A 13,321-nucleotide genomic window follows, 5' to 3' on the forward strand; every position below is an offset into this window, starting at 1 on the left:
CCTTTTGAACAGCCTTCAAAATAGCACTTATGATGTCTTTTGCTTCTCTTTTTAAATTTTCTAACATTTGCATTTTTGAAAATTAAACTGGGAAGCAGAGTTATGTTCAGGTACTTCCCACCCCCTTTAATCTCTCCTCTGTTGCATTTTTAAAATAATTATTTGTGTAATTTTGTAGTGCTTCAGATTTATGTACTTGGTTACTGATAATATACAGGCATTTTTGGAACCACTTATTTTTGTTGTATTCCCTTTCCTTTAAAAGTTCATTACCAGGATTACCCAGTTATTGTTATTCACCACCAGGAAATTTAGATTGTGCTACATGGTAAAGATAGTGAGATAGAAAGGCACATCAATAATCATGGCATCGTAACTGTTAGCTTCTGAATTCCTAACAGAAAGACATTCCGTCATAGAGATCCGTCATAGAGAGAATATATACATTTGACTAGTGGTGAGAAATGCTGTAATTACATTGTTCTTTAGGAATAAAGGAACCCAGTTTTTAAAGTAGTAAATTTTTTTTTGATGTAAACATGAAGTTGCTGGCTGTATGCATGACAAAATGTATTTCTAAGTTGCTTCTTACTTAACAGAGTGTGCCTTGTCATCCCTGGGTTTGCATCACCTGACATGTGGGTCAGATTTCAGGATGCACGTGAAATGATTTCTGTTGAAAATGGAAGAACTCCTCTAAAGAAATGAGATAATCAAGTCTTAATGCCAGGCTGGATTTTGCATTCTGTTAACTTGGCTCCAAGATATTTCTGTCATCTGGGGAACCAGCTTCCTGTGTACTGTTTAAGCAGAAGGGGGCAGCAGAGAAACCAGTTGGAAAGTCAACATCCTGGTTTGCTTCCTTCTAATAGAAGCAGTTGTGCCATAGAAATACACTGAAAGGAAGTGAAAATTGAAATAACTTTTATTTATTTAAACTTAAAGTTATACAAAAAATTAAGAATATGACTTGAATTTCTACATGCCAGTTTTAGCTTAGTTATACAAATGTTGCAAAATGGATATAGTATTTGTGGGTTTTGTTGTTCTTCTAAAATCTGACAAGCAGATGTAGAGTGTATTATTTAATGCAGTTCAGCTTTTGATGAGGCTTGTTTTCCACAAAATGTCTTGTATGTTTATAGGAAAGCAGATGCTCCACTGGGTTTTTGTGGTTTATTCTAATATGTTTATCCATTGGAGTTAGAGTTTCTAAGGAAAGACATTTCATTTCTTGTTAAAACAAAGAGAACGTAATGCCTTTTGACTGAATTTTGGTTTTACAATCAGTTAGAGATCTAATTTTTTGTTGTTGTTTTATTTAAAAACTATTGCCTGTGTAAATTTTTCTCCTGTTTGTTGAAAGGAATGAGGTCTAAGCTGGCTGATTGGTATCATGCCCTTGACCTTTGAAAATGTGTTACCTAATTAACTGAAGCAATACTATTTTTCTGAAAGAGATGGCTTAAGTCATGTTGATGGGCCTGGCTAACTAGTTTTATTTACTGTTTATGAAAGTTATTCTGTTTCTCATTAATATTTGATGGTTTTCCCCCCTATGATTAAGGACAGTAAAACAGCCTAGCTAAGGACTTCTCTCTGAAAGCCAATCTGGTATTTTGATGTATTATTCTGTGTTTAAGATAAAGAACAACGTCTGGTGCTTAACAAGGAACTAGTACATCTCTTCGCTGGTTTACAAGTGAAAAGAGGAATCATAAAGTTCTGTAGTATCTTCCTGTGCAAGGGAGCCAACGACGAGAAAGCTGCAGTTCTGTTCTAAATCTATTATGTGTGTTGTTTTTACATTGTGGTAAATTTAACCTATTGATTTCTCTGTAACAGCCCTGTTTTATAAGATAAACTATGAAGTAAATGGCCTCCATGTGATTTACAAAGTGAGAAGTGTTAGTTGAACTCTAAAGGTTAGGATGTGCACCATGGACTGGTGTTCATCAGAGAGAGAGACAGAGGGAGAGGGAGAGAGATAGTGTGTGAGAGAGAGTGTGAGAGAGAGAGAGAGAGAGAGAGAGAGAGAGAGAGAGAGAGAGAGAGAGAGAGAGAGAGAGAGAGAGTCTCAAGGTGCTTTATGCGTAGATTACAGTTCATTCTTACCCAAAGCACTTTGTGGATTATCCAGTCCTTCTCTTCTTGATCCTAGCTAGTCCTTCTCACTCTCTCCCTGCGTGGTAGGTGTCATTTGGTAAGTGCTAATTGTACAGAAGGAATGGGTCTGAATTCATCAAGGAACAGGTACCTTTGTAGTCATCTATGGCCCAGACTCCATCCTTGACCACACCATGGGACAGCTGTCCAGTGACAGCATGCTGAAATCGGACTGCTCTTTCCCCTCAGATGTTTTTGCCCTCTTGACATCACAGCTCACTGATGCTATTTCTTTTTCTTAAAAAAATATTATCTTTGTCTGTTTTATTTTGGATATCCTCCATTGTTGTGTCTTCAAGTTACCTGCCATGAATTTCATCTAGTACATTTTTCATCTCAGACGTTTGTGGTTTTTCATCTTTAAAAGTGTGATTTGTGTCTTTTTTTGTATCTTCCATGTGTGTAACTTCTTGAACACATGGAATACAATGATAATATCTCTTAATATCCTTGTCTGTTCATACTAACATCTGTGTTGGTTCTGGGTCAATTTCAATTGATTGCATTTTTCTTCGTTCATGGATTGTATTTTCCTGATTCTATTTATGCCTCATAATGTTTGAATGCTTGGCATTCCTGTTTTACCTTTGGGGATGCTGGAAATGTTTGTATTCCTTCAGATTTTTCTCAAGCTTTTTTTCCTGGAACATAGTTAAGTTACTTGGAAACAGTTTGATTTTGAAGAGTCTTGCTTTCGAGATTTGCAGTGTGATGCCAGAGCAATGTTTAGTCTAGGTTAAGTAACCGAGGCAAGACTCTATCTGACGCTCCATGAATTTTGAGGTTTTCTCCACTGACTGATAGGAACAGGTTTTTGGCCTTGTTTGAGTACCCGGTTCTGTCACCTCTAATCCTTGCCGCTGGCTTGTCCCAGGCTGGGGTAGTGTCCTTCTATGCCTGTGCTGGTCAGCACCGGTGAATACCTAAGCGTGAGCACTGGCAGATTTGTCGAATTCTCTCTGTAGAACTTCCCTCTCTGGCATCCTGACCTGTGAAGTCTAGCCTTGTTGGTCTCCCTGTAGTCTCAGCTTCATCCTCTTAACCCAGGGAATCTACCAGGCTTCCCCCTCCCTGTGCTGTGGCTGGAAACTCTTCAGTAATCTGGGGCTATCTTTTTGTTCATTTCCCATCTCTCGGAGATCCCTGGTCTTTATCTCCTGATGTTCATTGTCATGAAAACTCTTTTTTTCATAGTTGTCATATACTTTGTCCAGGTTTTTGGTTGTTTCATGTGAAAGGGTAAATACGATTTGTATTACCCCATCTGGACTGGTAGCTGAGGTGTCTCTATCTAAATTCTTAGTGCTGTTCCTTGTCAGAGCCCATCGGAACTTGAACTTGGTGCTTCCTTCCCTCTTGACATTGGCGTTCTGTTAGTAGTGTTGTAGGCCCCACTGTGGTAAACCGCACAGCATCCCCAAGAAGTCCCATCACCATGCCACCTGCTGGACTTCTCTTCCTTGTGCAGATTCCTCAGCAGGTTTACAGGGCGTGGCAAGAGGCTGGCCACATCTCTGCCTGCTGATGGTGACTCAGCATGCAGTAGGCAGTCTGAAAAAGGGCAGAATGAGAGCGTCGTTTCTAAGCAAATATGTTTATTGTTCCCTACGCCCTCTTTTTAAAAGGTTAAGGGTGAGGTAAGTTGCCATACTTTGAAAGTCTCTCTGTCATGACTCTGCCAGTCATGACCATACAGGTGCTGAAAATACACGATGAGTGAAAAGCAGATGTCCTAGTTCATGGGAGGCTCACTGTCTACGGGAGAAACAAATACACGGATAGAAAACTGTAACACAATGTGGTTAGATCTGAGTTTCCTGTTTAAAGACTTGGGAGCCAGAGACAGTCTCTGTCACACATGATACCATTTTAACGAAAGCAGAATAATACCATCCTAATGCTTTTTTAGTACTTTGGATTTCTTGGTGAAAACAGAGTTCTCTGTTTTCTCATTTATCAACAAACCATCAAAGAGCAAAAAAATATATTAAACATTTCTTCTTACCGAGTCTATCTCCAAGTGATACTTTTTATTGTCTAATTTGTAGCCACCTACGTAACATTTGCGGTTTGCTTATATAATTTTTCAGGTTGGTGATGGGTTTTATTCTGTTTACCACATGGAGAGCAATGCTAAGCCTTGATCTTTAAAATATATATTCCCTTTGGGAACAATTCTAGTTGAAAAAGTAGGACTGTCTCCTTTTATTAAATTTCCTCTGTTTTTTATAAAACAACTGAAATGTTTGGTCTTCATTGATATCCTAACCTCTGCTTTAAGAAGCAGAATTATTTCTGTAAAAATTTATTACTGAAGCATTGCTATTCTCCAGGATATTATTATATGAAATAGTTTCTTTTCCAGGTGTATTTGAAAAAGTATGTTAGTATATACCTGGCTTTTAATTTTCTTTGTTTTGTCTTTTGCTGCCAAAACAAACAAAATATTACTTCTCAAAGCTTGAGTTTTCAAAGCACGCATAATTCACAATGTAAATTTTTCAGTAGCCTTGTCTTCTGTAGCACATGAAGGAAGAAACACTGGATTCTTTAGCTCTGACCCTTTTCTTGGTAGCAATCTATGTATATCGTCATTGGCTTCTGTTAAAAAACCGTAATTATTAATCTAATTTTGGAAACTCTAGTAAAGAACTGATTTGGGAGAAGTAAAATAAAGTAATCCAATAATACAGTCATTGTAGAACCAGAAATTTAGCATAGATTTATTAGAACATTTGGCCACTTTTAAATTTCTTCCAAAATTTACCAATATTGAATTTTTTCACAATAGTCAATGGAAATCCTAGAGAAAAACAGCTCAAATTTTGGCAATAACAAGAAAATGGGATTGGCTTCTCTTTTTGCCTGGTAATTTATCTTGTCTTTTGAAGAGTAAACTCTTAAGGGTAAATTTGGGGATATTTATAACATGCAGTACAGCCTTAATCCTGGGATCACTTAGTAATTAGCAATGTTAAGCATGTAGGGAGTGTGCACCCACTCTGTCAGGGTAAACATTCCTCACTGAAAACAGCAGAATCCTTTCCAAGGTTAAGCATACAAGTAATATTCCTCCAACTAATTTCTGTGCAGTATGTGTGAATTAATTGGTGAGTAAGAACTGTTTAATGAGCAGCTCTTGAAGGCCTGTCATAAACAGGCCTATCTTGTATGAGCCATAAACTGAGCAGACCTATTGCTAAAGATACTGTTCACCCTGCATGGTAAAAGAACGTGGAGAAAAGTACTGTCCTTGGTCCACTCCCAGACAGATGGCTGTGATTGTGATAAAGCATAAACCAGTAAAATGCTGTGGGGGTGCAAAGAGGATGTCCACTGTTGTGGTGACTCTTGGGCACTCCTCCTTGTCCAGAGGAGCCCAGAAGGAAGGATCATACAGTTCACTCATGAGCTATGTAGGTGGAGGAGCTTTTATAGAGGAATGATAGATACGGACCTCCAGTAAATGTCTCCTTGAGCAAAGCTGTCCAGAGAGTGTTAAGGAAAAGCAAAGGATTCTTCAGGCTGCACTGAATTCTGTCACCATCAGCATCCTTGTTTGTGTGGCTTGGAAAGAACCTCTGCTTTTCCAGCCACACTGGCCTGTGTGGGTTGCCTTTGAGAATCATTTGCTCCCGAGTCAAAATAAAAGGGAGGACATTGAACTTTGGAAACCTTAAGATGGGTGTTAACAGTGGTAGAACTGGTTACTGTGGATGGGGTCGCTTAGAGAGCATGAGTGGTGAAAACACTCGGATTCTTTTAACTAAGAAAAACATTAAGTTGTCTTCTTTTGGGGTTGAAACTTCTTAATGAGCTATTGGGAGGTATGAAAACTCCAGGTGTGTTTCCATCATATGAATACCATGCTCAAATGTCATGCTCTGCTCAAATACTGTGCTGGGTCAGGGTCTTTGGTAAGCCTTCACTGTCATTTCTATTGTGTTTTATATTTGTTTCTCTTTGTGAGAGGATGTGGTGATTTATCTCATGGGCAACGAAAGAAGGAACATCCTAATGAAAGTTTCTTTCTTAAGATTGTATTTGAAAAATATCTAAAATCATGCTGTCTTAATTTTCATAGTTTAGAATCCTTACATGGTATTATAGTAGTTTAGAATTAGAAGGGACCTAAGAGATGATCTGATTGGACTCTTCTTTTACAGATGAAGAGATTGAGTCCCCTGCAGGTTAAGTGACTTGTCCAAGGCCACACACATCTAGTTAGAGACTAAGCCAAGGCAGACCCTGACTTTTGGTTTCTAGACTCACAGCCCTTCCTCACTGGCGTGTAATTTGCAGTTTCTGATCACTTTTTGCTGTGGTCTGCCACTTCTGAGAGTCTGTCTACCCTGGAGTAGGCGTGCACTGCTGAAGAAGAAATAGTTGATTATGTTTCTTACTGTGGCTGCAGCTGGAGCTCTGACTGTATTAATAAGCAGCATCCCCACCACTTGTTTCGACTCCTTCTAGTCTCACCCTAAGAATTCTGTCTTCCTGTAGCATTTAATGGGGAGTTCTGGGACCTTGCAGGAAAGACACTCACTCCTGAGTCCTTGCCCCAGTCTCTGCATCCTCCTCGGGGCTCCCAGAAGGCATATTGACATCCTCACAGTAAGGCTGGGCCTCTTTGCACCTGAGCAGCTACCTGGTCTGCGTCTGCAGCCCCAGGAGAAATTTATGTTAGTGAAACAAACAAACTTGGAGATCAGGAGGTCTATAATCAGTGGTTTGGTGGTAAGTGAAAACTCGATCAGAGACCTCTAGTCATTTTTTGTTGACAGCTGGATGTGTGAAGCTGTTGATGAAACCTGAAGTTTGCTTGTTCCATACTATTTTTTTAATTGAGGTAAAGTCCGGTTACAATGTTGTGTCAGTTTCTGGTGTACAGCATAATGTTTCAGTCACACATGTACATACATATATTCCTTTTCCTTTTTATATTCTTTTTCATTATAGGTTACTCCAAGATACTGAATATAGTTCCTGTGCTATACAGTATAAACTTGTTGTTTATATATAGTAGGTGTCTGCAAATTTCAAACTCAGTTTATCCCTTCCCACCCCCTTCCCCCACCCTGTAACCATAAATTTGTTTTCTATGTCAGTGAGTCTGTTTCTGTTTTGTAAATAAGTTCATTTATGTCTTTTTTTTTAATTCCACATATAAATGATATCATACAAACCTGAATTTTTCAATGTAGGTTAATGACTTCCCTAGAGACAAGCAAACAATTAAGATTTTTATGACCATACAGAGATTTCAGCTGCAGAGAGAGATTTTTAAAAAAAATTCTTCTGATTCTTAGGACGCATTGTATTTTTTTTTTAATAAGATCTGACCTTAAGCTTAAAAATAAGTTTGTCTGATACCAATCGTGTTTTCCCTTGAGTGACTTCAAACCTCAGACCAGACGAATCGCAGCCTGAAGGCGAGCGCTGCAGAGCCAGCCTTACAGGCTGGTGCACTTGAATGGTGAGGAGTCCATTCATAAGAAGCCTCCCCCTCAGGCTCTCTCCAGGACTATCACAGGATTTCTTTATCAGGCCCAGGATAATTTTATCTTTGTAGCATGGTACAGTACTAGCCTAATAGGCAGTAATTTCCTTTATGAGATTTGTATTTAGGAGGGATTAGTAATTCTCCGAGTTCATTCATCAGATTTTTTGTCAGATATATTCTTTATATGGTGCATTGTGCTAGGTTCCGGGAGATGATTAAAAAATGGCCCTTTTCTAGGAAGAAAAAGGACGAAAAGACAGCAGCGTACTGAGTACAGTTTTGTTGCATGTGCGGAGTGTTACAGCTGCACAGGGCCGAGTTATTAAGTCTGCCTGAAGCCAAAGAAGACTACACAGACAACAGTACATTAGCAGAAAGAGAAAGAACTAGCTGGGCAAGGCCTAGGGTGAGGAGCCTTAAGAGAAGAGGGAACAGCAGGTACAAGGCAGCAGAGGCTTGGAAAGCGTGGCAGGGGGCAGGGTCTGTCAATTCTGAGTTCAGTCTGATTGCCTCTGTGTTAGCTTGTTTGAGGGGGAATAAAGCTCGTATTTGCTTTTGCTGGGTTGGGCTGAGCTTTACCAGTTCGTTTGAACTTCCTCTATCCATCAGGAACTGTTGGAGGTTTTAAAGAAAGGGAGTGAAATAAGATTCTTGTTTGTGGAAAATACTTTAGAAGCTAACTGGTAAAATAACGAAGGGCGTGGATGCTGGAAACAGGGATGCTGATTGCAAAGCATTTACAATGGAAAGTGTAGGATATGTTGAAGAAGCAGGTGGTGGCTGTGATCTCAGAATCAGTTTGGACGATATTGTAGAGGTAGGTCTGGAACTCAGTAAAGGGAGGAATTTAGAAGAGGGTGAACTTTAGACACTGGGTTAATGTTGGTAGTGTTAATTATGGGAGGGCATAATCTTTCTGATTGTTGAGACTGTGACTCAGGTTATTTTCTGGGATTCCTGCGTTTGTAGCTAACCTGGGACCGTCTCTGGCACAGCTCTCATGCTTTTGTATCATCATGGTCAGTTATTTCCCTGGACTGTAACTTGCTTGAGGTCAGGGGCTGCTTTTACCTCACTGTAGCTGTTGCTCCAGCACCCAGCACAATGTCTGCTGTGCAGTAGGGGCTTGGTAAGTGCTTCGATGTTTTGATGAATGCATGAGCCACCTATGTAAGGATTTCCTCTATTGAATTCTTCCTTTGCCCAAGATTTTTGTTTCTTGGCAGAAACAAGACTAGCCAGTTTTAAAAGTCAGTTATAATTTTCAGTGTCTGAACAAGTTTCTCTGGACTTTGGTTTTCCAGAACCTGCCCAGGCTTAGCTTTGACTGTTTCCTTGATGACAACCCACTAAAGTTCTTACTGTTTAGAGATTACCTGATGAAGTGGATATATGTGTTGGGGTCCAGGGTAGGCTGCTGCCAAATAGGCCCCAAGGGCATGTTGATTATCTTGAATTAAACTTACTGAAGAATCAGCCAGTGTGACAGGGACACTCTGGCTCTCCTTTCTGTCTCCCTGAAAGCAGGAAATTAAGCTCCCACGTGAAAGGTGCCTTCTGGACATATGGAGGTAGAATCACTAGACAGAGGGAATTTGGGGCCAAGAAGCCTATGTAAACAAACCTGTTACATCTTTAATTTACTATCCCAAGCCCAAACTCTGTTTCGATTCTTCCCTAAGTACTCATCCAAAGCCTCAGTTTCTTTGTCCTGTTGATTCCTCACAAATTTTTTTTTCTTTTTTTAAGTATATTTTTTATTGAGTTATAGTCATTTTACAATGTAGTGATTTCTCACAAATTTATGTTTATCTTTAAAAAAAAATAAAAACTGCCCGCTTTGGTGACTTCTTAGGTCTTATGTCTGTGAGATCTCCGTGCACATGAATTAAAATTAAAGTATATATATATATTTTTTTCTTCTTCTTTAACATTAGCTATTTGAACCCATGACTCTGTGATATAAACGGTAATTGTTCTCTAAATTTATTTATTTGGGAGTTCTTTTATTTTAATACTCTTGTGTTTATGGTCTTGAGTTAAGTACACTTGTAATTGCCGTAGGGGGTTCCCATGGCATGGCCACAGCTGGAGGTCTACTGGGCTTTTGTAAATGGCACTTGGAAGAATGATGAGTTTGCCAAAGCATTAGCAATCTTTTGTATTGTTTCCATCTGCTTTTTATCTAAAGACACAAGCTTGGAGTTTTATTTATTTAATGAGCTTTGTTTGAGTTAGCTAATTTTCCCACTGTCCAACATTCTTGAGGGAAGTTGTGAGCCTTTATTGCAAGGAATTGCTCTGTCCAGTTCTTGCTTGGCAGGCAGAGGCAGGGGTATCACTTTTATAGCCATCAAACACCTGATATTCTGGTCTTTTCTGTGATTAACTTCGAAGAGGAATTTGTGAACTTGCCTGTTTCTGTTCTATGGCCATCTTTTTAAAGAACAATCAGCAGTGGGATAAGTTGGCTCTATTTTTGGTGTGTTTTCTAAAGAAGGGAAAAACAGATGTATTTATGTTTCAAAGGTTTTCTCATTTAGAGCCTGTTCTGTACCCAGCTCTTGTGTTACTTTCTCTCATTTCACATCCACACCAACCCTACTGAGTGCTATTGTTACCCTCACTTTACTGTGCAGAGCAGTGTTGCAGAGAGCTTAAGAAATCGTCAAAATTCCCTTAGCGTTAGTATCAGGGATTGTTTGAAACCCAAGTCTTCTGACATAAGGGAGAAGCTTATTCTGAGATAAGCTTCTGAGATAAGCCTCTGCCCCTATAGCTCCAGATGGGCTGGAGGGCTTCCATATGCTGATAAAATTGATGGAAATGGAAGCTGAAAGACTTGACCTCAGTTGGAAGGGGTGGCAGTTGTGCTGTGAAAATCAACCCGGGAGGGGGGTGGTGTGGCAGGGAACATTTCCATTCTTCCTTGGTAACTATGGAAATCATAAATGAATTACAGCCCCTGAGTATATTAGGACTGCACATTTGAAGAAATTCATAGTCTTTTGCCCTGGCAGTATGATGCAGGGCCATGTAACCAGTGATGGGCTGCTTGCTTGTTGGCAGACACGGGAGCAATCAGTGTTACTCCCCTTGCTGTTTAAAAATCATGATGATTTTTGCACTTTCATTGTGAACTGGCCGAGTTCAGAAAATGGTGGTGGCAATATCTGTATTAAACCCAAGCATAAGCGATTTCACCTTCAGTAAATTTAATTCCTGGCTGCAGCTTTAGACCACAGAAATCTTAAATGAGATATTTTGTTGCATGTTAATAACCTCGGGGATTTTATCCGCTGCTGTTGTGGTCTTTTGAGGAGGATTGTCCCATGGCAAAGGATGCCTAAGTATAATGAATGGCAAGAAGTATCAGGACTATTTCTGAGTGCTTAAACCCATCTGAGGTTTATTAATTTTCCGGATACGGGTTAACGTGGTTCCATGAATAGGCACAAGGCCTAGAGAGTAGGATTAGGAAGGTTTCCAAGGGCTCTGAACTCATGTCAAGCAAAACTGGCAGGCCAGGCGGCCAAGTCAGCCAAACGGGGAAAGACTTTGCAAGTGCATTATCTCACTGCATAATGTTTGTAAATTTTATTCAATTAATTTACAGCTGTAGGGCTCACAAGGCTGAAATTAAAGTTTTGTAAAGTTTCGATAAGGAGGCAGCCAAACAAGTTCCATTAGCAGTGAATGCTTTGGAAATGAGTTGGCATTCATGTAAAAAATCGAAGGTTTTAATTTCAGGAGGCCTGCTTGGTGTCCCCGTGCCCATTTGACTAACGGGGAAAGCCCGTGTTTTCCACCTATCATTTCAGGCATCTCTTTACTCTCCGGTGTCTTCTCCAAGCTAACCTCTAACACTGACAAATGCATCTTTTATATAGTTCAGACCAATGTTCTCAGCTTGTTTTGTTAGTAGAAATCATTGGTCATCTTTTTCTTTCTATACCCTTGCCCTGTGTTTTTTAATCTTTCAAGCTGTGGACATTTTAAGAAGGTCTTTCTCTCTCTAAAGGTAGAGGTAGCAGGTGTCCCTGTACTTGGAGTTCAGGTATGTCTGTGGCTGAAGGCTCACAGAGAGGGGACACAACACATTTTTCACATGCAGTAATATTAACTAGGCAGAAGTCTTCAAAATCACATTTATCACTGTTAAATTTTAGTATTTTTTTAGTGAAACATGGCCATAAATATCAGCAGGAAAATTTCACACTACTAAACAGGATTTAGTAGCCTATTTAAAAAGTCATGTTGGAGGCTGTCTCTGTAGAGGAAAAGGGGACCCAACGATTGGGGAAGGACACAGAGGTGGCTTCGACTGTGTTATATTTTTTTGTCTCAGGGAAAAGGATTTCAGGCAAATATGGAGGGTGAAGATGAAGAAATTTTTGTGGCACACGGGAGATTGTTGTATTATTCTCTTCGCTGGTGTTTTTCAAACTGTATCTGGCGAAAGACCTGTTTTTCTTTTCATTCCCAGTCTGTCTGGGACCCATATGCAGACCTGTTGAGCCCTGACTAGCCTGCAGCTCTTGCCACACATGCCATCTGCCCCGCAAGTTTGACAAGACCCAGCCAGTACCTTCTTCAGTAAGACAAGCCCGTGGATGGTGTGTCAGCCTTGTCAAGCTGCTGTAAAAGTTTCTAAACACTTCTTCTTTACTTCAGTTCTTACCTCACAGTAGACCCGTAACAGTGTTCCTGGTCTGTGTACACCAGAAATATTTCATAATAAAAGTGTTTAAATCATTTTGGATTTTTTTTTTTAATTTTAATGGAGGTACTGGGGATTAAACTTAAGACCTTGTGCATGCTAAGCATGTGCTCTACCACTGAGCTATTACCCACCTCCTTTTGGAAATATTTATGTTTTCCAAATATTTCACACCAGCTCATTTACCTGTTCTGTGTGTTTGACCCAAAAGTGGGTCATTCTCTTATGCCCCAAGTTTGTCTTGATCTTGAAGCTGTGCTAGGTGCTCCTAAAAATACAGGGATGAATAAGGCATTGTTCTTCCCTTTGAGAATTTGCTGTGTAATGAAGACAACTTAATTCACCTTTTTTTTTTTTTTTGAACCCTTGTTTTGCCTTAGGCTTTATCTTAGGCAGTGAATATTCAAAGATGCGTAATTCACACTTTTTTTTTTTTCAAGGAGTTTCTGCTTTATAGCATAGGTAGCTCCAATATTTTGTGTGCCATACCAGATGTATAAACTAAATGCCATGGAAGCCTTGTGTCACAGTTTGTAATTGGGCAGATTGAAAGGTTTTATAGAGGAGAAGCTTATTTGAACTGGGTCTTCTTGAAGGTTGAGTAGGGATTTTCAAACTGACAGAGGGATAAAGTCAAAGGAACAGCATGAGCAAAACTGAAGAGATGTGGCAGACTGTTCCTTGATAAGAGGTGATCAGTGATTGGCAGATGGCTGTAATTCTAGAATGCACCAAGGGAGGTGAGGTTGGAAAGGTAGGATGGGGCAAGATGGTATACGGCCTTTAGGCTGTTTCCATGTCCATCAACAGATGACTGAATAAAGAAACTGGTATATTTGTATGATGGAATACTATTCAGCCACAAAAACCGACAGCATAATGCCATTTGCAGTAACATGGATGTTCCTGGAGAATGTCATTCTAAATGAAGT

At 39.7% G+C, this 13,321-nt stretch overlaps 1 protein-coding gene across 4 annotated transcripts in view; it reads left to right on the plus strand.

Annotated features, from left to right (window-relative positions):
- The window catches only part of SMYD3 (SET and MYND domain containing 3), a 562,584-nt gene that overhangs the window by 287,565 nt on the left and 261,698 nt on the right, over positions 1-13,321 (plus strand). The window contains exon 1 of one of the 4 annotated variants that reach the window (XM_074351718.1): positions 8,353-8,486. The exons of the other annotated variants lie outside the window; for them this stretch is intronic. Within the exon in view, the coding sequence (XP_074207819.1) occupies positions 8,412-8,486 (75 nt within the window). The 5' untranslated portion in view covers positions 8,353-8,411. Of the gene's footprint in view, positions 1-8,352; positions 8,487-13,321 lie in introns of those variants that run through there. 4 annotated transcript variants of the gene reach the window in all.

Source organism: Camelus bactrianus, chromosome 23 (genome assembly GCF_048773025.1).
Source record: "Camelus bactrianus isolate YW-2024 breed Bactrian camel chromosome 23, ASM4877302v1, whole genome shotgun sequence".
In the NCBI taxonomy this organism is placed as follows: domain Eukaryota; kingdom Metazoa; phylum Chordata; class Mammalia; order Artiodactyla; family Camelidae; genus Camelus; species Camelus bactrianus.